Consider the following 25,752-nt stretch of genomic DNA (forward strand, 5'->3'; position numbering starts at 1 on the left):
CTGATCAATAAAGAACACACACAGTCAGCCAGCATGTCTTGACTATTACATATTGTTTTGTTACTATTATTGGAAAATTCTCAAAAGATGACCATACTGTACATTGTACAATGTTGGATATTTTAGTCAAATAGCAGAAACAAACATAAATAGTTAAGTTTTGTTCCACTTTGTCAAATATAAGTTACTCCTGAGTCAAGTCTATTTTGATTCTAAATCTTTTAATGTTATGCTAGTATTGAATGGGGCTGTACAGAAACTGGTAGGATTTGTAGAAAAGGCTATGATAGAGATGTCTGGTCTTATATCGCCACCCAGTGGCACGAATGTTGCAAGTAAGCACTTTCAAATAACAAACAAAAACTAGAAGGTAATAATACTACTAATACACTATTTTATATATATTTTTTTTTATATATTAATTATCATTATTTTTTTCTGTCATCATTTTACCAAGGTGCCCTTGATCATCATACAACACATTATACATACATTTTCATAAAAAATTTACTGTTTCAACTTAGGAAAACCTCCTTAACAACAACAACAGCAAAAAAAAAAAAAACATCATTGATTGTCTATACCACTTTATCCTGTGTACAGGGTTGCAGAAGGCTTGAATCCTATCCGAGCAGACTGAGCACGAGGCGGGGCACACCCTGGATGGGGTGCCAATCCTTCATGGAGCACACACATATACACACACTCATTCACACACTAAGGGACCTCTATTTGGCTTCAAATGCATGTATTTAGACTGTAGAAGGAAACCGAAGTATTTAGAGGAAACCTAAGCATGGAAAAAACATGCAAACTCCGCACACGCAGACCCAAGGTGGAAATCGAACCCAGACCCTGGAGTTGCAAGGCAACAGTGCTAACCACTAAGCCACTGTGCCACCTTATCATTAATACTGAACTTAGTAGAATTAAGTCTGCCCAGAGTAGAAAAAGAGACAAGAATGACCCTACTCCACTGGATAGTAAAAGTTACCAGCTACTTGGTGTACAACTTGTTTTCGGGTCCTGTTATGTGTTGAATTAATTTAGCTAAAATTATATTTTTGGCAGTTTCAACTTTCTCTATGTAATTGCATACTATTTTTTTTTTAATATGAGAAACAATGTAATGAAAATTCCAGCCTTTAACCTTCAATCTGTCAACCAAATCATTAAACACCATCAACAATAACAATAATACCTACATGGTGCTGCCACAGAGTAATGCAATTAGCATTTTAACCACTAGGAGCAGTATTACTCCCTCTTACTCACTCTTGCTCACATCATCTATACCGCTTTATTCTGTATTCAGGGTTATGGAGGGCCTTGAGCCTACTGTATGCCAGAAGACTTGGGGTATGAGGCGGGGTATACCCTGCCAATCCATTGCAGGGCACATACACATACTTATTTCCACATTATGGGCAGTTTGGGAACACCAATTACCCTAATTTGAAAGTCTTTGGACTGTGAGAGGAAACCAGAGAACCCAAAGGAAACCCACCCATCACTGGGAAAACAAGCAAACTCCATGTACACAGAGACGGGAATCGAACCCAGACCCTAAGGTACAAGGTAACTGTTAGGTTTAAATGAAGAAGAAGTGTGTCTGAGCTAAGTTTTAAGCTAAGAGAAGAAGAGTTATTTCTTGTTGTGTGCGCTGTACCTTGATACACTTACTAGTCTGGACCCAATCGACAGGGAGAGACAAACAAACACACATGCAGGCATGATGTCTGGAGATGGTGTCTGTTCATTCTCAGCAAAGAGAGCACATTTAAACGGTGCTACGTCCCGAACATCAAAAGAACCAGTCATTAACATGTCAGTCATAGAGGGACCCGGAGACAGACAGGAGAGAGGAGATACATTTGCATTCTCCTGATTAAACAAAAGGGTTCTAGCAGACAAAAGCCATTTGGATGTATCCTCGTCTGGATACAGGATATAGAAGGTGTTACCACAGAAGGCATGAGGAAGCACAGTGAGGGGTCTATTCTCAAGGCACGGGAATCTTCTTATTAGATTACATTGTCTTACAATATTATAAAACCTTACAGTGACAGTGTTAACCACTGCACCACTACACCAGACCAGGTGCAATAATAAGGCTTATACAAACTCATACCAGTGAGGAGACCAGAAAACCACTACAGAAGCCTAGAAAGGCCAAGAGTTTGTAACTAACCTGACCCCTGCTCCCCCCACACCCCTGTTCCCCATCAACCTACTTCTATATGTCGCATAAAACTTTTTTTGTGTTTTCTTTTATTTCCTTTTTAGTTCCTAATTAATAATCAACAACATTTTCTTGCAATAAAAGTACAATTTTATTATGATATTAATACAGGACTAGGCCTACAGTGAAGTGTATTATGGGTGAGTGCATCTATTTTACCTTTAATTGGTGCCTGACAAAATCTGCAGGAGATCAAATGTTTTTCCCCACTGTATGTGTCCCCTTTATTTGCATTTATAATGTGTTATATACTCATTATATAAATATACTTATATACATTTATAGTATGGTCTTTATTTATTCTGTGTAGTTTAAATGTTGTGTACTTCCTGTCAATAGTGTTTTGTCTAAGTAATATGTTCAGTATTGTTATTTATGTACATACTTTTAAAAGTCACCAACAAGCAAAACCAAAATTACACGTGTCTGTCAACATACTCAGTCAATAAACCTGATTCTGATTTTAATTCAAAACCAAAACTGGTGTTTTTAGCTGCAGAAAATATTTTCTTCTTTAGTGCACTTGAATGTTCTGGGCTAATTCTGATAGACTTCTGACGTCAAGTGGTGTTGAGTCTAGTTCTGTTCCATCTTTTATTGGTAATTTTAAAGTCAAATTGGGTCTGAACTAAAAAGAAATTAACACATTCTTTGAAATTGCCCACTTTAGAATCCCAAAGTAATGCCACAACTAGTATTTAGTCAGTTATACTCAGGATTGTTTTAAAGGGATTTGACCTGAGCAACTGAAGCAACCCCAGATCATAACCCCTGCCTCCAGAGGCTTGTACAGTAGACACTATGCATGTTGGTTGCCTCACTTCCTCACTCTAGAAAAGGCTTAATCTTGACTTATCAGACCAAATGCTCCACTACTTGAAAATCCAGGTTTATGCCCCCTTGCAAATATTTTTTTTTCTAATGAGTCTCGGGTTTTCTTGGAAAGACACAGGTATTTAGTCCCAATCCTGAGAGTTCTCTTCACTTTGTGCATATGGAAATGCTCTTAGTTTCTACTGTGATGCATAGAAGTTCCAAGGTGTACTCTTGCTGGCTTACTTCCTTCAAAAATCTAAAATTTACAGTGGTAGATGCAAATAGAGAATCTGGCTCCCTCGCTGCATCTGTAATGCCAGGAATAAGGCATGTTACTTTACCTCTATTACAGCACAGGTTTTTATGAGCTCATGAATGCTTGTGAAAGGACTAGTAATCCCTGGGGCTTAAAGACATCCTGATTAAAAGCCACTTTTCTCAAACTATCCCCTAGATTTACTTTTAGAAGTCATCCTTTATGGTCATGATGGTTAACAGGGGCGTTTCAACAATATCGTGTTGTATTGATATTGTGTCAGATATATGTTTTCAAATGAGACAGGGTCTTTAACAGAGAAGTCATAATGTGATGGAGCATCTGGCAGTGTGAAGTTGAACTTGGAGAAACAGAGGCTACCTAACTTGATGCGAGTTTAACCGTTAAAGACAACAGAGGAACAGATGACTCGGCTGCCAGTGATTAAATAACGTACCACTTGATTTCATCTCTTTCCAGTGGAGAAAGGATGTACAGTTAACCTGTTTGAGGTAAGATGCACACATGAACGGTCAATGAGACAGAGGAGAATTTGCTGAATACTAATTTGAGGCCAAGCTAATTGGAGGGCACTCCAGAGAGATTAGAAAATTTATCTTTGGCAAATTGGCATCATATGATAGAAAAGGCAGGATGACATAAGAGGGACTTTATCTGAGAATGGTGTTATTAGTCCAATCAATGTGTGGGTTATGAGTGATGACAGGAGCGTTTCCAGAGATGTTAAATTCAAAGCATAAGACTGAATTCAGAATATATTGACAAGCACTGGGAAGACATACCAAATCCATGTGTGTAACATATGGGTTAAGCAAAAAAAAAAATTATTTCCAGGGGAAAATACGTCCAAGGCAAGAGGCAAAAATCTGAACTTTTTAATAAAGTACAATGAAAAGTCACAATAAAAGTCAGCATTCGATGACATAATTAATTCAACCAAAAACAATGGACTGGAGTCCTTAGATGCATTTCAAACGAGTCATTTAAAGTCACAAAGCTCTTTTAAAGCCAAAAATTTGAGGCAGAAAGCAAAATACAAAAGAATCAAGATCAAAATTTGTTACCATTTTCCAAAGGTCAATAATCCAAAAATTAGACTGAAATCAAAGACCTTTGATGTAAAGCAAATCCAATAATCCACAGGCTAGAAACATGAGAAAAGGTTATTAGGACTGGCTTGAAGAACTCAAATGAGATACTCTAGCACAGGGCCAAGATTACACTGTTTTAATGAAGTCATTGGCTGATTACCTGATTAGTGTCTTCAGGTGGGCAGGAGACAATAGGGCTAGAGACTAGAGAGCTGCAAGGAAAAGGCAGGGAGAAGTACTGATTAGGATATCGCAAATCTGGCTTGACTGAGCTGATCCATGACACTTCTACTTTTCCAATCTCACACATGCTTGCCCTTCACAATCTTATTGGGTGAGAAAAACATAATATCTGGCTCAGCAAACACCATCATTATTTTACATTTTTGCTTTTCCTGTTGGTTATATGTTCCCCTATTATATTGATTTCCTACATCCACCAAGAAATCTGAGTTTTGACTGCCGTTTTTCTTTCCTACAGTACATGTTACCTTATTTACAGCATTGCTGTGAGGTTAAGCCATTTCTACCCTATCTCGGTTTTGCAACTGGCCTCTTTGGCACTTCCTTGACACTCTAGGCCAAATAATACAGTTATGGTCTTTATGTGGTGACATAAATCTTTATGTAAACTATGTGCATCCCATTGACACAACAGTATATATCTGGTTCAATATGAATTGTGGTTGCATTTCAGTAACATGTGTTTTAAAATTCCTTAAGTCTTATAAAAAGTCTGTTTTCTGGCTTCATGCTTTATAGGACATACACAGGTGAGGGTTTAAAACAATTTCACTTATAAAGCTACTGCTCATCAGACTTCTAGTTTTCTGTAACGTCATGATAACCCAATACATATACTGTATAATACATTTGAAATTAAAACAACTAAAAATACCACCGAGGAAGTAGAATATGTCCCCTCTGACATGCACAAACATGTGTATGAGAGACCACAGGAAGTGTTAAAACTTTAACACACACCTTCTGCTCAGTCAGTCAGTCATTATAGAGACAGGATGGATCTCAGTCCTTTCGCTGTGATGCTCTGTGAGTAAATGTTCTCTTTGTGTCTTCATTAGAGTGAGTGTTGGGTATAAAGTTGTTCATCTGCAGTCTGAATGTCCTGAGTGATGAGCTTATTGTGTGATTAGGACATTGTGTGAGTGCGAGTTTAACACACAGGGTTTAAATAATCTAATGAGTGTAAATGAGTCTGTATTGTTGGAATCTGTACCTGATCTTCTGTGTCCTGCTGTTATCTGCTGCTCAGTAACAACCTCTCATCATCATTTCATCTGGTAAAAAAATGACTGGATGGAGCTTGTACTTTCGTTAAAGGAAGTCATGGTTGTTACTAACTGAAAGGATTTTACTTTCTGTTATGAGCCACTGATATGTTTTTTTTCCTAGGAAAAATGTTTCACAATCTACAGCACTGAAACATGAATTAATTATTCAATAATTAGAAGGTTAGACAGAGGCACTTAAACAGGGATATGAGATATTAGCTGTTGTGGTTTACTTTCTTTTTTTAATTCACTTACCTGGTATGATATGTGAAGGAGAGAAGGAGGTGTGAATTTGTGGTTACTGACTCTAAAGTGGGGGCTATGGTGGCTAAATATAACTTCACTGATACTTTGTTTTATTTATGTGGTAATTATTGTGTATTTATGTGACGTTTACTTGTGTGATTGGTACTGTAGGCCAGACAGCCCATATTCAAGCATCAATAAAAAAATTAACGACCACCACTAGGATCCTGGTTTGATTCCCGCCTAAGGTCTGTGTTCAGTACATGAAGTTTGCATGTTCTCTCCATTATTGGTGGATTTTCTTCAGGCCCTCCAGTTTCCTCATGCAAATTAGGCTAACTGGCATTCCTAAATTGAAAAGGTGTGTGTACTTGTGTGTGCCCTGCAATGGATTGGTACCCCAATCAGGGTGTAACTTGCCTTGTGCCTTGTGTCCTGGGATAGGCTACAGGCCTACTGTGACCCTATATACAGGATAAAGCAAGATAGACGATGAGTGATTGAGTGATAAATAAATTGTAGGTAAAGCATCTGCATTGATGCATGCTTCTGTTTAATGATTTATAGAAAAACAATAATAATAATAATAATAATAATAATAATAATTACATTAATTACAAAGGAGGCAGGCTCATGAACACCAAAAGTCACACTTTTAGGAGTCATAGAGATTCACATGGGAATTGTTTGAAATTTGCACCAAATACAATCCGGTATATAAGTGAGAGAGAGACCTTTAACTGTGCAGAATAACAGGACACAGTTAAAAACTTACTTTACTTCTCTATATAATCTCCTGTTACACTAATGCATGTATCCAAGTTTTTGACTAGTTCTCGGATACCATCAAGGTAAAATATTTTTACAGCAGGCTGGAGCCATGATTCAATTCGAATCAATTTGATTTTATTTTATTCAAATTTAATTTGTATAGTGCTTTTAACAATGGTTATGTTCAAGTTCAAGTTCAAGTAGGCTTTATTGTCACTTCAACCATATACAGTTACACAGTAAAACGAAACAACGTTCCTCCAGGACCAAGGTGCTACATACATCCAACATAAATTAACAACATAAATTAACAGAGCAGCTAAAACTAGCTAACTAAGAGGCCTAGTTAGCTGGCTAGCGGAGACAAGACAGATTGTCTTACAGATATGTGTAAGTCACAGAGGGATGAAAGAGCCATATGCAGTTCTGAAGCCACAGGTTGCCAACCCCTGTTCAAGTTGAACAACCAGACAGGAAGGCGTTACACACTGGGTCTGAGTACCCCACTTTTCAGGTGGGGAAGCAGCCATTTCATTATACACTTCTCCTTTGGTGCCATTCCCAGCCATTTTTAAAACCTGTGATGGTTTTCATGCCACTCCAAATTTTTCTCTTGTTGCTTTGATGAAGTTTCCATACCAGCTTTCTCCTGTATTTCTCCTTGGTCTACCTGATCTGTGGCTTCAGATCTGTTCTGATATTTTCAGAACATACTGCTTGTTACCAGATGTTTGTGCAGTTTAAAATGTTCTTAATGTCTTTTGTTACCCATTGTTTATTTAAGTAACAATGGATAGTCCTATGAAGATCGGTCGTATGAAGTGACACTTCATAGCCTTGTGGTGTCTCACAAGGCTCAGCACATGGTCCTCTTCTGTCCTTGTTTGGACAACGAAGCCCACAAAGAAATTAATAAAGCCTGTTATGCACTATGGTGAATTATTTTCTCTTGTCTTTTGCTCCTTTGTAAGTTCTTTAAGGTTGTTACTTATAAATGCAGCTCAGTACATTGTATTGCTTAAAAGGTTAATCATTTTAGATATACAGTATATTACATTACACACCAACACTTCTCTTTGTTTAAATTATGGTCTCCATTTCTCTTCTGTTTTAGTGATTTCACTCCTAGTATAGATAGGTAATCATATCTTTATTTATAAGTTTGTTTGTTTGTTTGTTTTTTTCATTTGTGTGTGCATTGCTGAGAAATTTGTGTTTGTAAATTAACTAGCAAAATTTGCCAGTTTTTTTTTTTAAATCACTTCTCAGAATTCGACAAAAATATGTTTTACCATTTAAGAAGGCACTGAAGCACATGCCTTATGTACGTAAACAAAAATAGCCCCATTGACCAAGTCAGGTACGTAGGTTGTTAATAAGCACCATAATGGCCCATAGTGCATCAACCCATAATGTGCATTACCATGTACTTCTAGTGACCAATGGGTGTGTTGAACACAGCTTTCCACTCATCCTCTTCTCTGATGTAATCTAGTTAGTAGGCATGATGGACATCTAGTGGACATCAGGGGATATCATTTTTGACGTGACAGCAAAGAACCTGCAGCATTTTATGTAAAGATTAAGATCCCCATCTTTCTTGTAAGCAAAGAAAAAAATAGTACTCACAGGAGAGGCAGAAGTTGGGATTATACCAGCCATTAATAAATCATTTATGTACACATATATAGCAGCAGTCTCTATAGCGGACACAAGATTCTCCCTCACAGACCCTGATTGGATGTTCATTAATTGAATGATCTAAGCTTTGAGCACCACCCCAGTGTCCCCGCCTGGTGAAAAAAAAAAAATCCAGTCCAGGATCTGGCGATTAGGGAGAATCTGGAGAATGGGCAATTAGGGGACACTGCATGCAAACACTCCACTGCACCAAAGCAATCAAAGCCCATTAACCACTCCAGATCTGTGCACCTTAGGGGGCCCCTTACTATAGCCATTATTTGAGCCATTATAAGAGAACAAGTAGAGCAAGTTTAAAACACAGGGTTTAAATAATGACATTTTGAAAAAAAGCATGCTAGCATTACCTAGACTTAGGAAGAAATGTTTTGCTACCTACAGTATCATTTGTAATGCTTTTAATTGTTTTTAATGATTACTTATTATTTATTAAATAGATATACAGTATAGAGGTGTTAAAACTGGTATGAACTATGAAGAAGTTGTGAATGTGTGGTTACTGTCTCGAAACTATGTGGGTAAATAGAACTTCACAGACAGTTTCTGTTTTTCTTATGTGGTAATTATTGTGTTTATGTGGTGTTTACATTGTTTGTAATGTTGGTCATAATCACATCTGACAGCTCATATTTAAGCATTAATTAAAAACTAATGACATAGTCTGTGTAGCAGAGAGTGTTAAAGATTAAGTTTAAGTTCAAGTAGGCTTTATTGTCATTACAACCATATACAGTTAGTACACAGTGAAACGAAATAACGTTCCTCCAGGACCAAGGTGCTACATGCAACATAAATTTACAACATAAAATAACAGAGACACTAAACTAGCTAACCAAGAGGCCTAGTTAGCTGGCTAGCAGAGACAGGACAGAGAGACCTAACATAAATTACAACATAAATTAACAAAAACTAACTAGCTAAGTATAACATTTTTATAGACAACATAAAGTGTACGTGCAAATGTGCAAACAAGAGCAACAACAAAGTGACAGTGCGCAACCACGACATAACAGAACATAAAATATGGTGTTGAGGTAGTGGGTAAACATAAACATTTCTTAAAACATCGTGGGTGTAGATGTCTTCAATAGAGGGGAGAGAGACCCCGATGATTTTCTCCGCTGTCCTCACTATCCGCTGTAGGGTTTTGCGATATGGCACAATTCCCAAACCAGACAGTGATTCAGCCGCTCAGGATGCTCTCGATAGTTCCTCTATAGAAGATGGTCAGGATCGGTGGTGAAAGCTGGGCCTTCCTCAGTCACCTCAGAAAGAAAAGACGCTGTTGCGCTTACTTGTGTAGGGAGCTGGTGTTGAGGGACCAGCTGAGGTCCTTCTCTAGGTGGACACCCAGGAATTTGGTGCTTTCGATGATTCCCACAGAGGAGCCATTGATGCTCAGCGGAGAATAGTCGCCTCGTGTCCTCCTAAAGTCAACAACCATCTCCTTTGTCTTGTCAACATTTAGAGACAGGTTGTTGTCTTTACACCAGTCCGTTAGCCTCTGCACTTCCTCTCTGTACGCTGACTCATCGTTCTTGCTAATGAGACCCACCATGGTCGTGTCATCAGCGAGCTTAATGATGTGGTTCGAACTGTGTGTTGCTACACAGTCGTGAGTCAGCAGTGTGAACATCAGGGGACTGAGCACACAGCCTTGTGGGGCCCCAGTGCTCAGTGTGGTGGTGCTGGAGGTGCAGTTCCCGATCCGTAATGACTGAGGCCTACCAGTCAGAAAGTCCAGGATCCAGTTGCAGAGGGAGGTGTTCAGGCCCAACAGGTTCAGCTTCCCAATCAGTTGTTGGGGGATGATAGTGTTAAATGCTGAGCTGAAATCTATGTACAGCATTCAAACATATGTGTCCTTCTTGTCCAAGTGTGTGAGGGCAAAATGTAGTGTAGTGGAGATGGCGTCGTCCGTTGAGCGGTTAGGACGGTACGCAAATTGAAGTGGGTCCAGTGAGGAGGGCAGCAGGGTCTTAATGCGTCTCATGACGAGTTGCTCAAAGCACTTCATGATGGTGGGTGTGAGTGCAACGGGACGGTAGTCATTGAGACAGGACACAGTAGACTTTTTGGGCACGGGGACAATGGTGGTGGCCTAGAAGCATGTGGGAACGACGGCGCTGCTCAGAGAGATGTTGAAGATGTTGGTGAGAACATCTGCCAGCTGTTCAGCACATTCTCTGAGCACTCTGCCTGGGATGTTGTCTGGTCCGGCAGCTTTACGTGGGTTGACTCTGCGTAGAGTCTAGAGTATTAGTTTTTTTTTTGGACCCTGTTTTCTCATTTGTTTGTTTGTAAGTGAGTGAGTGAGTGAGGGCTTCCATAAAGCTACCCTACCACTTACTGTATAATATAAATAGAAGAGAATGTTTTTACATGCAAGTAAAGTTTGCTTTTTATAATTTCATCAATTTTGGAAAGATGTTATGTAATGTCACTGTGGTGAAATATTTTCTCTGTTTTAAGTAATTGGTTTTAAAGTGGTCTACTGCTTATTTAATGGTGATTTATTGTACCCCACTAATTGAAAATTATTCACTCTATAATCTTATACACAGTTTGTAATTTTTTTGACAATGTTACTTATAAATGCAGCTCAGTAAATTGTATTACTTACAGTAGTTTACTTTTTTAGACAAATGCTACATGGTTTCCATTATACACCAAAACATTTAAGTTGTGGTCTCAATTTCTTTACTTTTTTTAGTGGTTTCACTCCTACCAGTGCCACATGCTCAAGGTAATCATATCTATTTATTTATAATTTCTTTTCAGTTGATTCAAGATTCAATTCAAAAAAACTTTATCAATCCCAGAGGGGATTGCTTACATGTGTGTGTACATAGCTGAGAAAACTGTGTTTCCTGTCTATTTTTATTAGTGTAAAGAAAGCATGTTACTTCAGTTATTTTAAGTCTTTCTTTTCAAATGAATTTCTTATGTAATTACTTGGAACTCAGGCTGGAATCTTATACATTGTGTGGCTGCTACTTTTCTACCGTTCTTAAAAAGTAGTTCACATGAAATAAATTGAAACTTCAGTTAACGTCAGTTTATTTCTAATTATACATTTAAAGTATAAGTATACAATCAAACGTTTAGACACACCTTATAATTCCACGGTCTTTCCTGATTTGTATGTCATTCTACATCGAAAAACAATACTGAAAGCGTCCAAAATATGCAATAAATTCTTTTGAGCAGTTGATATTGAGATTTGTCTGCCACTTATGCTCTATAAAGCCTTCATAACGGCTCCAATCTGAGGCGCTGTTACAGTAATTAATGATTTATAATGCCAATAACTTGAAATAAACTTCTCTTCTCCAACAGAGGTAAGTTTTGGTCTTTCTGAGAGCCTCATTAGTAAAGAGTTTCATTATGGTGCTTGATCTTATTTTTCTTCTTTGTCTTTGAGCTGTTCCCTTTTAGGGGTCAATACAGCGAATCATCTGCCTCCATCTAACCCTATCCTCTGCTTCCTCTTCTCTCACACCAACTAACTTCATGTCCTCTCTCACTACATCCATAAATCTCCTTTTTGGTCTTTCTTTAGACCTCCTGCCTGGCAGTTCCAACCTCAGCATCCTTCTACCGATATATTCACCATCTCTCCTCTGAACATGTCCAAACCACCTCAATTACCTCCAAAACATCTAAATGGGTTGTCTCTCTGATGAGCTCATTCTTGATCCTATCTATCCTTGTCACTCCCAAAGAGAACCTCAACATCTTCACCTCGGCTACCTCCAACTCTGTCTTTTGTCTTTTCTTTAGTGCCACTGTCTCTAAGCCATAGAGCACGGCTGGTCTTATCACACCTTGAACACCTTTCCTTTTACTCTCGCTGATACTCTTTTGTCATATAACACACCTGACACTGTTCTCCACCTATTCTCTCCATTGCTCTGGACTATTCACCCTAAGCACTTAAGTCCCTGCACCTTCTTTACCTCTGCTCCCTGTAGCCTTACTGTTTCACTTAGGTTCCTCTCATTAACGCACATGTATTATGCATTCAAACACCCCAGTACACCAAATCAATGAAAGCTCAGTCATCTGCTTTGACTTGGGCTTGGTTGAAACTTAAGAAGAGTCTTGCTTTCAGAGCTGCTTTTATTCTTCATGGCTTAGATTCAACAAGGTGCTGGAAACTTTCTTTTAGAGATTTTAGTCCATATTGATACAATAGAATTAAACAGTTCCTGCAGATTTGTCGGCCACAAAATACAAATCTCCTGTTCCACCACATCCTAAAGGTACTTTATTCGATTAGACAATTCCCTGTTATCCCTAGAGATGGATCAACTCAACATTTAATTTTATTGTCATTGTTACAAATAACAGAGTATAAATAATAATGAGATATTGTTACAGCATTATCTTCATAGCATTTGATGTAATAAAGTGCATCTATTGTGTGTGCGTGCTGCAGCAATGCAAGTCCAGTTCACAGTTATTGTAAGAGTGACGTAAGATATGTAGGAGTAGGTGGGGGCAAGGGCAGAGAGGGAGGTAACTGCTCGTTCAACAGTCTTACAGGAGCTGGAAACAGGTTGTAGGACAGTCTTGTGGTTCTGGCATGTATGAACCTTTTCCTTCTGCCTGAGAGCAGTAACTGGAATATCTTCAACTGGAACAGGTGATGTGCAGGGTAATGCTGATCTCGTAGAATGCTGTGAACTCTTCCAAAAAAGTGTATGGTGTAAATGGTGCTAACCTCCAGGAGACTAGCCCCCCCCCCTCCCCTCCCCCCAATTTTTTCCACTGCTTTCACCACCCGCTGCAGTTCCTGATGTTCCACCTTAGTGCAGCTGGAAAATCACACCAAAAGTCAATACGTCAGCACACTCTCTATGGCACAACAGCCAAAGGGTTGGCCTTTCTCAATTTCCTCAGATAAAAGAACCGCTGCTGGGCCTTTTCTATGACAGAGGTGTTATTATTACTCCATGTTAGGCCATGAAAGTTAGGCCAAGAAACATGAAGCTGGTGACCCTCTCTACCGTCCAATATTGAGTGGTAAGTGAGTGGTCCTTGTGCTCCTATGAAAATCCACAATAATCTTCCTGGTCTTCTTGATATTTAAAGTCAGGTTGTGGGTATCACACCAAGCTGCCAGATATTCCACCTCCTTTCTGTATGCGGACTTATCATTATTAGTGATGAGGCCTAAAAAAACGTATTGTCATCTGCAAATTTTATGATGTACTGTAGTTAAAAGAAAGGGTGACACAGCAGTCATGTGTGTATAGTGTATGAAGTAAGGGACTTAGTACACATTTCTTTGAAAAAAAAGAGCAGCCTAGCATATGTATTTTTGCATTCTAGATGTTCTAACACAGTATGGAGCACAATGGCCACTGCATTCTCTGTCAATCTGTGTGGTCTATATGCAAACTGTCCAGTGTGCATGGTATGACATCCTTAATGTGCTTGATCACCAACCTCTCCGGACATTTTGCAGATATAGATGTAAGTGCAACTGGTCTGTAATCGTTTAGACAGCAGATACATTATCTTTTGGGAATTGGAACTATAATGGATTTTTTAAAGCATGCTGGCACCCATGATGTGGACGAAGACAAATTGAAGATAGTGGCGAAGACCTTAGCCAGTTCAGCTGCACAGTCCTTGGGCACCCGGCCAGGCACTCCATCAGGTCTGGCAGCCTTCCTGGGCTTAATGTTGCGGAGGCACTGCCTTAGTGCATGGCTGCTTAGTACTGGGGCAGTATCACTAAAGGGAGGGCAGAGCAGTGGTGTCTTTCTGCTACCCCTATCAAAGCTGGCATAAAAGTTATTTAGCTCTTCCGCTAAGGTGTCACAACTGTTAAAATAAAGATGTTGTTTTTTTATAGTCTGTTGTGACCCTCATTCCCTCCCACACCTGCTGGCAGTTGGTGGGGTTGTTAAAATGGGCCTCAATACGCTGTTTATATTCCATCTTGGCCAATTTTATGCACCTTCTGAGTGCAGTCCTGGCGGTTGTTATATACTGTCCTGTCCCTAGATTTAAATGCTATGCCCCTGGCTCTGACTAACAGCTGGACCTTGTGTGTCATCCAAGGTTTCCTGTTAGGAGACACACATAAAGTACCTGCTTCCAGAATGTCTCATTATCCACACAGTAATTGATGTAATCCAAAAACTGATGAGGTGTACAGTGGTGTGAAAAACTATTTGCCCCCTTCCTGATTTCTTATTCTTTTGCATGTTTGTCACACTTAAATGTTTCTGCTCATCAAAAACCGTTAACTATTAGTCAAAGATAACATAATTGAACACAAAATGCAGTTTTTAAATGAAGGTTTACGTTATTAAGGAAAAAAAAAAACTCCAAATCTACATGGCCCTGTGTGAAAAAGTGATTGCCCCCCCTGTTAAAAAATAACTTAACTGTGGTTTATCACACCTGAGTTCAATTTCTGTAGTCACCCCCAGGCCTGATTACTGCCACACCTGTTTCAATCAAGAAATCACTTAAATAGGAGCTACCTGACACAGAGAAGTAGACCAAAAGCACCTCAAAAGCTAGACATCATGCCAAGATCCAAAGAAATTCAGGAACAAATGAGAACAAAAGTAATTGAGATCTATCAGTCTGGTAAAGGTTATAAAGCCATTTCTAAAGCTTTGGGACTCCAGCGAACCACAGTGAGAGCCATTATCCACAAATGGCAAAAACATGGAACAGTGGTGAACCTTCCCAGGAGTGGCCGGCAGACCAAAATTACCCCAACAGCGCAGAGACGACTCATCCGAGAGGCCACAAAAGACCCCAGGACAACATCTAAAGAACTGCAGGCCTCACTTGCCTCAATTAAGGTCAGTGTTCACGACTCCACCATAAGAAAGAGACTGGGCAAAAACGGCCTGCATGGCAGATTTCCAAGGTGCAAACCACTTTTAAGCAAAAAGAACATTAAGGCTCGTCTCAATTTTGCTAAAAAACATCTTAATGATTGCCAAGACTTTTGGGAAAATACCTTGTGGACCGACGAGACAAAAGTTGAACTTTGCACTTTTTTGTGCGTGTCCCGTTACATCTGGCGTAAAAGTGACACAGCATTTCAGAAAAAGAACATCATACCAACAGTAAAATATGGTGGTGGTAGTGTGATGGTCTGGGGTTGTTTTGCTGCTTCAGGACCTGGAAGGCTTGCTGTGATAGATGGAACCATCAATTCTACTGTCTACCAAAAAATCCTGAAGGAGAATGTCCGGCCATCTGTTCGTCAACTCAAGCTGAAGCGATCTTGGGTGCTGCAGCAGGACAATGACCCAAAACACACCAGCAAATCCCCCTCTGAATGGCTGAAGAAAAACAAAATGAAGACTTTGGAGTGGCCTAGTCAAAGTCCTGACCTGAATCCTATTGAGATGTTGTGGCATGACCTTAAAAAGGCGGTTCAGCTAGAAAACCCTCAAATAAAGCTGAATTACAACAATTCTGCAAAGATGAGTGGGCCAAAATTCCTCCAGAGCGCTGTAAAAGACTCGTTGCAAGTTATCGCAAACGCTTGATTGCAGTTATTGCTGCTAAGGGTGGCCCAACCAGTTATTAGGTTCAGGGGGCAATTACTTTTTCACACAGGGCCATGTAGGTTTGGATTTTTTTTCTCCCTAAATAATAAAAACCATCATTTAAAAACTGCATTTTGTGTTTACTTCTGTTATCTTTGACTAATAGTTAAATGTGTTTGATGATCAGAAACATTTTGTGTGACAAACATGCAAAAGAATAAGAAATCAGGAAGGGGGCAAATAGTTTTTCACACCACTGTATGTGTCCAAAGATTCTCATGTGAGGGGTCCATGGTACCTGAGTACATCCCAGTCTGTGGAGGAGAAGCAGTCCTGGAGCCTAGGGATAGCATTATCAGGCCATGATCTTATAGTCTTTACAGCAGTTTTATTTCTTGGGGTGTACCTCAGATGTAGCATAAGTGACAGATGGTCTGGATGCGCAGCCAGGTTGTTATTAACACTGTTGTGCAGCTGTGCCAGCATCAACTTAGCATTAGCATCCTGTGGTATATAAATAACACAGATGTTATTTATATACCAAATTCACGGGAAAAATAAAACGGTCTAAAATTTAGCAGCATGAGTTCCACGTCAGGACAACAAAGTCTATACATTACCATGGTCTATGTGCACCATAAACTGTAAATATTGATGCAGAGTCCCCCGCCAGTCTTCTTACCCGAGTCTGCTGTCCTATCAGCTTGGTGCGCGGTGAAGCCAGTCAGCCCAATAGCCACATCTGGGACAGTGCTATCCAGCCAGGTCTTGGTGTTTCAGCAGTTTGTCAAAAACCTTCACGTCGCTAATCCCAATCGTATCTCATCCATCTTGTAGCATATCGACCGGGCATTAGAAAGAAAGATGGATGGAATCAATGGTTTGAGGGTTTAGCTTTTAGTCTAGCCTTCACACCTGCCTACCTGCCTCCCTTTTGCCTCTGCTGACAGCATCTCCTTTTCCAGTTTCCCGCTGCAGGAGTCACTGGTGATGATCTAACGATCTCAGGAGGGATAATAACATAAGGGCTGAGATAGTATATGGTACTGCTGAAGCTAAGGAGTTCAGCACGGCTGTACTCGATGTGGTAACAATGTACAGACACACTTAATAGTGCTAACAAGATAAAAAGAATGAGAAAGCTGTGCCAGCGCAGAGAGCTCCAGGCTGCTGCGTCTATGCGTGCCACCGTCATGTAAATCAGAGTAGATCAGCAGTTTTGTAAATGCTCAGACCAGCCCGGCTGGCTCCAACAACCTACCATGTTCAAAGTCAAATCACTTTCCTTTCCCATTCTGATGTTTGTAATTTAGCAGAGTTGCTGTCATGTGATTGGCTGATTAGATATTTGTGGTAACGAGCAGTTTAAGTGTCAGATGAACATAAAACATGATTTGATTTACTTCTAAGTCAAGGGTAGGGGGTAGCTCAGTGGTTAAGGCATTGGACTACGGTTCGGAAGATCCCAGGTTCAAACCCCACAACCACCAAGTTGCCACTGTTGGGCCCTTGAGCGTGGCCCTTAACCCTCAACTGCTCAGATGTATAATGAGATAAAAATGTAAGTCGCTCTGGATAAGAGCATCTGCCAAATGCCTAAATGTAAGTGTATTGACAAATCTATGCCTATAATAACACAAAAAATCTGATCTTTCATGTCTTTATTGAACACACTAATTTAACATTCAAATTGGTATTGAATGTCCTGTTGCATCACCTATTTCTACAGAGTTTCAGCTGAATGTTTCTACAGACATTCTCACATTATCCTAAAGATTTTTTTTTTAATACACTTGGGTATTTATCTTCAACTTTATGATTGCAAGCTAAGACTATGAGGTTTTTTTTTTTGGGTTGTTCTCAATAAAGTCATAAAAGATCAGATTTTGTGGTATTATTTTGGGCACATTATATTTGTTAATACTCTCGACTCATATGAAGATCAGATCACATTTTATAACAATGCAGAAAACCATGACATTTCAAAAGGTTCACATGATCTTTCTTGCCACTTTATTCTTTTTCTTCTTGGAGTCCATAATGTTGCATTACTGCGACCTTCTGTCTCTTTTCTAGTCCTGTCACACTTAAACAAAAACATTAAAATCTAAGACATGTATTATCCTGACTGTAATTTTAAGAAACTAATTTAATTTAGTTGTACATATGACTTTAGGTTGTGCATTTCAGAAATGCAAATACACTTCATCTTACTATTGTACTGTAATTTATTTTATTATATCATGGCTGACCCTGCGCTCTGACTCCAGTTACACTGGGATAAGCGAAGAAAGAATTTCTCCATAATGTATATGTGACAAATAAAAGGCTTAACTAAGGCTTAACTTATATCAGTGTGTATTATTTGCCATTATTGCTTTATTATGTAAATGTACAGATTTTGTACGTTTTGTGTAACAGAGAGACCACGCCCAGTACTGAGTGTATCTCCACAGAGCTGGGTGACTGAAGGAGACTCAGTGACTCTAATCTGTGAGGTTACAGACTCCTCTACAGACTGGACATTCAGCTGGCACGTTACTGCTCCCTACAGAGATAATAATAGTGAAATAAGCTATAAACCCAGGCTTCTTTCAGACAGCAGCGAAGGATCCAGAGGTTCCTACACTCTCAGTTCTACTGCTATTGAACACACAGGAGTTTATGTGTGCAGAGGAAGGAAAAGAAAAAGGTCCTTAATCACACATTATAGTTTTCTACAGCCACTGTGGATCACTGGTGAGGAAGAAAAATCACTGTGGGAGTGTTTACTACAAATATGTAAATTAAATATGAAATTAACTTTTTTATGGTAATGTGAAAAATTACAGCTGTGCTACTGTTTGGTGTAAAAATCCTTATATTTACCCTCCTGAGTGAAAAATGTTTAAGGTAGTTGAATAGCTCTAAGCACTGGTAGAGGAATATTTATTTAAATAGCATGTTTGATTAAATGATGTATAAATGAGTGCAAGTCATGACATGAAAAGCAATTATAATAACACAAGTAAATTATAATGTTTAAGGTGAATCTCCTCCAGTCTCTCTGATCATCAATCCCAGCAGAACTCAACACTTTACTGGTCAATCTCTCTCACTGAGCTGTGAGGACCAGAGACACTCTACTGGATGGACAGTGAGACGACACACACACAGTAATAAACTTTCGCATTGTTCATGGGCAGCAGTTACAGGATCTACATGTAATATCAGCTCCCTCTCCACATACTACACTGGAGTTTACTGGTGTGAGTCTGAATCTGGGGAAAACAGTAATCCTGTCAACATCACAGTGCATGGTGAGTCTTCACGTAGTGTGTTTACTGTTAAAGAAAAGAAAATGTTTAATTTCAGAACTGTTTGTCACATACTACTTAACTTATTTATCTCCATAAACCCGTTGTGAACGTTCTGAATGTTCCATTAGTTTAACCCTTAGGAGTCTGCAGATGTTTTGGGACCCTTCAAAAGTTCTGACATGTCCTGACATTTGAGCATTTTTTAGTTGCTTATAAACATATAAATGTCTAAAGTCTAATTGCACTGCATTCAGCACAAACTGGACTACAGTAATATGTGAGCAGCATGTATGTACAGGTTTGTATTTTGGAGAAAATGACAGTTATGCATGATTTTTAAAAACAACAAAAAAATAAGTCACCAAAATAAGAAGACACTTTTTGTTTGAAAAGGCCATATGCCGCATAATGAGCTGCATAATGAGCCTTTCAGTCAAGTATGTGACAGAGGGAAGTGCTACAAGAAAATAAATTGAGGACAAAAGAAACATATATATATATATATATATATATATATATATATATATATATATATATATATATATATATATTAGATTATAGTAAACTGACAGGCAAAATACTCACTACAACTAGGGCCACATTTATAGAATAAATATAGCCAGGCAAGATACAATGAAAAAAAAGGGTGTTAGGTTTGTAAAAGTGACAGTGTGAAAGTGATAGAGTAGTGTCTGTAAAGACTTATTGGTCAGTGTTCAGCAGGTTGCTGGTTCAGGATTGGATACTGCCGTATCTCCTGCCTGACGGAAGTAGTTTTAATAGGTTGTGACTGGGGTGACTGGGGTCTTTGATGATCTTACTCGCTTTCCTCAGGCACCGCTTCCTGTAGATGTCCTGGAGGGAGGGAGGGAAGCTCACCTTCAATTATCCTTTCGGAACACCGCTCCACTCTCTGCAGAGCTTTGCAGTTGTAGTCAGTTCGGTCATGATGGATCCAGTAGGGATGCCCTCGATGGCACAGCAGTGAAAGGTCCTGAGGATGCGAGGGCTCATGTCAAATCTCTTCAGTCTCCTGAGAAAGAAAAGTCATTGCTGCGCCTTCTTCACTGTTTTGTCAGTATGAATTGACCATGTGAGATCCTCTACTATATGAACACCCAGGAAACAGAAGCTGCTCATTCTCTCCACAGCAGCGCCGCTGATGATGATGGGGGAATGTGCACCTCTACACCGCTAGAAGTCCACTATCAGCTCTTTGGTTTTTCCGACATTGAGGGAGAGATGATTCTCCTGGCACTAATGTGTGAGGGTTTTGACCTCCTGCCTTTATGTCGTCTCATCACCGTTGGTGATAAGACCCACCACTGTTTTGTCGTCTGCAAACTTCACAACGATGTAAGAGCTGCTAGTGGCCATGCAGTCATATGTGTATAGTGAGTACAGTAGAGGGCTCAGTACACACCCCTGTGGAGCACTAGTGTTCATTATGACGGAGGATGAGGTGCTACTGCCCAGTCTGACCATCTGGTGTCTGTTGGACAGGAAGTTGATAATCCAGCTGCTGAGAGAGCTGCTCAATCCTAGATCTTGTAGTTTCCTGTCTAGGTTCGAGGGAAAGATGGTGTTGAATGCTGAGCTATAATCTACAAGCAGCATTCTCACATAAATATCTATCTTTTTCAGGTGGGTGACGGCAGTATGTAGAGTCAGGGCTATGGCCTCATCAGTGAACCTGTTGTGGCGATATGTGAATAAAAGCAGGTCCAGTGATTCTGGCAGCGCAGAGCAGATGAAGTTTCTGACAAGCCTCTCTAAGCATTTGCTCACGATGGGGGTCAGGGCTACTAGTCGCCAGTTGTTCAGAGATGTGATGGTGGAGGATTTGGGTACGGGGACGATGGTGGCCATTTTGAAGCAGACTGGGACTACAGACAGAGAGAGGGAGAGGTTAAAGATGTTGTGCATGATTTAAGGACACGACTGGGGATTCCGTCAGGACCAGCGGCTTTGTGTGCGTTCACCCTTCTGAAGCATTTCCGTACATCCTCTTCAGACACAGTGTACGCACTGATGTCATCTATGATGCGTTTGCTGTCCAGTCTCGTGTTGTTATCTGTGTCGAATCTAGTGTAAAATATGTTTAGATCCTCAGACAGAGAGGCCGTGGTCTGCGGTGTGCCGGTTTTCCCTCTAAAATCCGCGATTGTATTCAGTCCCTGCCACATTCTTCGAGGATCCTCAAACTGTTGTTCCACTCTGTCCCTGTACTCATGCTTCGCGGACTTAATAGTCTTCCGGAGTTAGTTCCGTGTCGCATATGCCATGCGAAGATCACTGTTTATCCATGGTTTTTGATTTGGGTAAATTGTCACTGTTTTGGATGGGACAACATCATCTACGCATTTTCTAAACATCCGCAGAATGAGTCTACGTATTCATCAATGTTGTGCGCAGCCATACGAAACATTTCCCAGTCCACGTTATTAAAGCAGTCCTGTAACATGAAATCTGATTGGTCCGACCAACCCCTTAGGGTTAGAGCTTCCTGTTTTAGCTTTTGCCTATAGACAGGCAGAAGCAGAATGGAGCGATGATCTGATTGACCGAATGGGGCGCGGGGGAGTGCTTTGTACGAATTCTGGAAGGAAGTGTAACAGTGGTCGAGCAGCCGCTCTCCTCATGTGTTGAACTGAATGTCTTGATGGAGTTTTGGTAAAACGTTCCTCAAGTTGTCTTCGTTAAAGTTTCCAGTCGTGATAAATACTGCCTCTGGGTGCGCGGTTTCCTGACTGCTGATCGCGCTGTACAGTTCCCCGTGTGCTTGGTCAGTGTCGTGGGGGGGAATATAAACAACCATAATAATGACTGCTGAAAATTCCCTCAGTAGCCAGAATGGCCGACACATAAGCACCAGAAACTTTGGGTGCACGTTTGCATAATCACACAAGGAGGAGAATCCTGGTAGCTGAATCGCGGAGTCCGGTATCTTGTCCGACAACCAGGTTTCCGTAAGGCATATTAAGTAGCAGTCCCGCATCTTTCGCTGGAACGAGATTTATGCCCGAAGTTTGCAAAGCTTGTTCTCCAGTGACTGCACGTTAGCCAGTAATAAGCTGGGAAACGGTGGTCTGTTAGTGTGCTGTCTCAGTCAAACCAAAACGCCGGATCTTCTGCCTCTACGCCGGTGTTTGCAGGTTCCAGGGATCCAGGACAAAGGCGTCTCAGATGAGATAAATGGGGGGTTCATAAATGGAGGATCTGTGTTCCAAAACTTGAACTCCGGAAAAAAGTGAGAAAGTCCTGCTCTTATATCCAGTAAGGTTTGGCGATCATAGACAAAAAGACATAATGTGTTACTAGAAAGAAAATAAAATTAAAATAGAATTAGACACAAAAAGCCACTATTGCTTGAGGGAGCTCGATTTCATCTTGGATATCAGATAATAAAGTGTGGTGAAAAGACTGTACCTCTCCTTGGATTCGTACGAATTATATAAACTGTGATTTTATAAACTTGCTTCATTTAAAATAAGACCCTTTAAGCTTTCTCTAGATATTTCTTATGTCAGTGTGAAGTATTCGCGGAGTTTCAGTTCATTTCTGTGCATGTTCCAGAAAGATATTGAGACTGAGATGGCTGAAAGTGCACCCTGTTTTTTCTTTATTTTACAATAGCACGAGGTTTTGTGGATATTGAGAGTGTACATAAATAAAAGTAGACCCCTTGCAGATTCAAATGATGCATTACACTTACAGTGATGTGAAAAAGTGCTTGCCCCTTACTGATTTTTTATTTTTCGCATGTTTGCAAAGATAACAAAAGTAAACACATCATGCCTAATGTTAATATTACCTGAAGACTGCGAGAAAATGGTAAATCAAGTTTCTCATATGAGCTGAATTAGGCTCCAACACAATCACACTAATGGGTTTCACAGTGAAATCGAGCACTTGTAAATGTAAACTCTGTTCTAGTTGGTGATGTGATCCTGGAGAGTCCTGTCCATCCTGTGACTGAGGGACGTCCTCTGACTCTACGCTGTTTATATCGCAACACAAATTCCTCAAAACTCAGAGCTGATTTCTATAAAGAAAGATCAGTTCTCCAAACACAGACTACAGGAGAGATGATCATCCATAAGGTCTCAAAGTCAGATGAAGGTTTCTATCACTGTAAATACTCAGAGAGAGGAGAGTCACCAAAGAGCTGGGTCTCAGTCAGAGGTGAGCACTCACATAAAACTTTAATATTTATTTTAATAGAACTTTGACTTAATGTGCTGAACTACATCTATTTTCAAAATGTAACATATAATGCATAGTTTAATATTGTGTAAAATATAATTTATTTCAAAGAAATATTTTATTTGTCACATACAATACACAACCATACACAGTATGATATGCAGTGAAATGCTTATACGACTGCCCGTGATCTAAAAGAAGGAAGGGTTTATTTGCGAGAAATAAATTGCACTAGAGAACAATTAAATTTAAAAATAGAATATTTAAATAAAGAAATAAAAATATGAAATAAACAAATATACAAATGCAAAAAAATAAAAAATTTAGCTGAAAATTTACAATATGTGCAAGGTTGCTACATAAAATAATTAGAATAGAAGTGTATAGTATGAGGTATTAACTATGTAAATTATACAGGATAAATAAAATCACAACTGGGTGCAGTTAGTCCTCATTTGTGTGGAAAATAAGCAATGTGAAAATTGATGAGTGGTGTGCTACATCCTGAGGGCTTGGATAGCCTGCAGGAAAAACTTTCTCCTGGGTCTCTCTGTGTTGCCCTTCAAGGAGAAAAAGCACTTTCCTGACCGCAACAGAGCGAACAGTCCATTGTTGGGGTGGTTGAGCTCCTGCATGATCTTCCTGACCTTGGTCCAGCACCGCTTGCTGTAAAGTGACTGCACCCCTGACCCTGACCCTGACCTCGGTGCAGATGGTGCGCTCACCTGATTGCACCACCCTTTGTCCTGCATGGTGTTTTTCCCAAACCAGGTTGTGATATTTCCCATCAGGATGCTCTCTATGGTATAGGAGAAAAAAAATTTCATCACCTTGGTGGACTGTCTAAAGTCTCTCTAGGAAGAGATAGTAGAGGCGTTGCCGGGTCTTTTTCACCACAGTGTTGATGTCACAGGACCATGAGTGGTTCTGCGTGATGTGAACGTTGAGGTTCAGGAAGCTGTCTACTCACTTTACTGGGCTCTTGTTTATGATGGGGGTCTGGAAGTTTTTCTCCTGTTTTGAACTGAAGTCCACTATCGGCTCCTTTGTCTGGCTGACATTTAGAAGGAAGTTGTTCCTCTGGCACCAGTTCTCTAGATTTATAATCTTCTCCAGGTGGGCCGTCTCATTGTTGTCAGAGATCAGACCCATTAGAACAATGTCATTAGCAAACTTGATGATGATCATGGAGCTGGTAGTGGCCACGCAGTCATGCATGTACAATGAGTACAGCAAAGGTCTCAGAACACTTTGTGCTGTAGGTGAGGGAGGCTGAAACATGTCCGTCTACCCGTATTGCCTGTGGTCTGTCAGTTAGGAAATTGGAGATTCACTGACACAGAGATTAGTCCCAGGTGCTCCAGTGTGGAGAGAATTATAGTATTAAACAATCAACTGTAGTCAATAGTATTTTAACATAATTCCCCGTCCTAGTGTCCAGGTAACTGAGTGATCTCTGAAGGCATCATCAGTCGATTGGTTTGGATGGTAAGCAAATTGTAATGGTTCAAGTGTGTCAGGTAGTAAGGAGATGATGAAGTCTATGACCATCCTTTTAAAGCACTTCAAGGCTAAGGTCAGGGCTATGGGATTAAGCTAAAACATACCAATATTTCAGCATAAATAAAATATTATTTTATTTTTGTCAGGTTCTTCACGTGTAGAAGCTCCATTCTCAGTGCTCAGGCTGATCAGTAGTGTAGTGGCGGCCTCTCCGTATCTACTGGTGACAATCATTCTGCTGGTCAAATGTCACAGAGCTCGTGGTAAGAACACTCTCATATACCTTTTTGTTTCACATAACAAGCTCACTAACATTGATCAGAAAAAAAAAACATTTTCTCTTTACAAAAGGGGTAAATGTTTTCCACAATGTACAGTAACAAATACAGTATATGTGTGTATGCTAAGATATAGATTTGTTTCTGCTGAGTTCTAAGGGTGAATTTAGAAGTACAGTACTAAGCATCTTAAATAAAATTTAGCCATAAGCATTTTTTTTTTAAATCACTTTCGCCTTGGTATCATTTTGAGAAGCTGATGCCAGGTCACAACATTTATTTACATCCAGAGTAATAAAGTAATATAATAAAGTATAATAATAAAGTGTCTCTGACCTACATTATGCAGTTATTGAAGTTAAGTGAATGAATTATGGTAATTTTTTTTTTCTGGTATAAACACATTGAAGTTTGCAACTGACTTTGTTATTTTTCTTAATAGCTCACACTGATGAAGACAGAATCGAGAATGCAGTAATAGTGGAATAAGCAAAGTCC

The 25,752-nt window shown here is 39.7% G+C and overlaps 1 protein-coding gene across 1 annotated transcript; it reads left to right on the plus strand.

The window, feature by feature from the left end:
- Window positions 1-13,983: 13,983 nt before the first annotated feature.
- On the plus strand, window positions 13,984-25,743 carry LOC128515831 (low affinity immunoglobulin gamma Fc region receptor II-like). Its single transcript, XM_053490084.1, has 6 exons — window positions 13,984-14,104; window positions 18,390-18,707; window positions 18,995-19,279; window positions 23,204-23,452; window positions 25,123-25,239; window positions 25,697-25,743. The coding sequence occupies exons 1-6, from the start codon at window positions 13,984-13,986 to the stop codon at window positions 25,741-25,743; spliced, it is 1,137 nt and encodes a 378-aa protein (XP_053346059.1).
- Window positions 25,744-25,752: the final 9 nt, after the last annotated feature.

This window comes from Clarias gariepinus, chromosome 1 (assembly GCF_024256425.1).
Source record: "Clarias gariepinus isolate MV-2021 ecotype Netherlands chromosome 1, CGAR_prim_01v2, whole genome shotgun sequence".
Lineage (NCBI taxonomy): Eukaryota > Metazoa > Chordata > Actinopteri > Siluriformes > Clariidae > Clarias > Clarias gariepinus.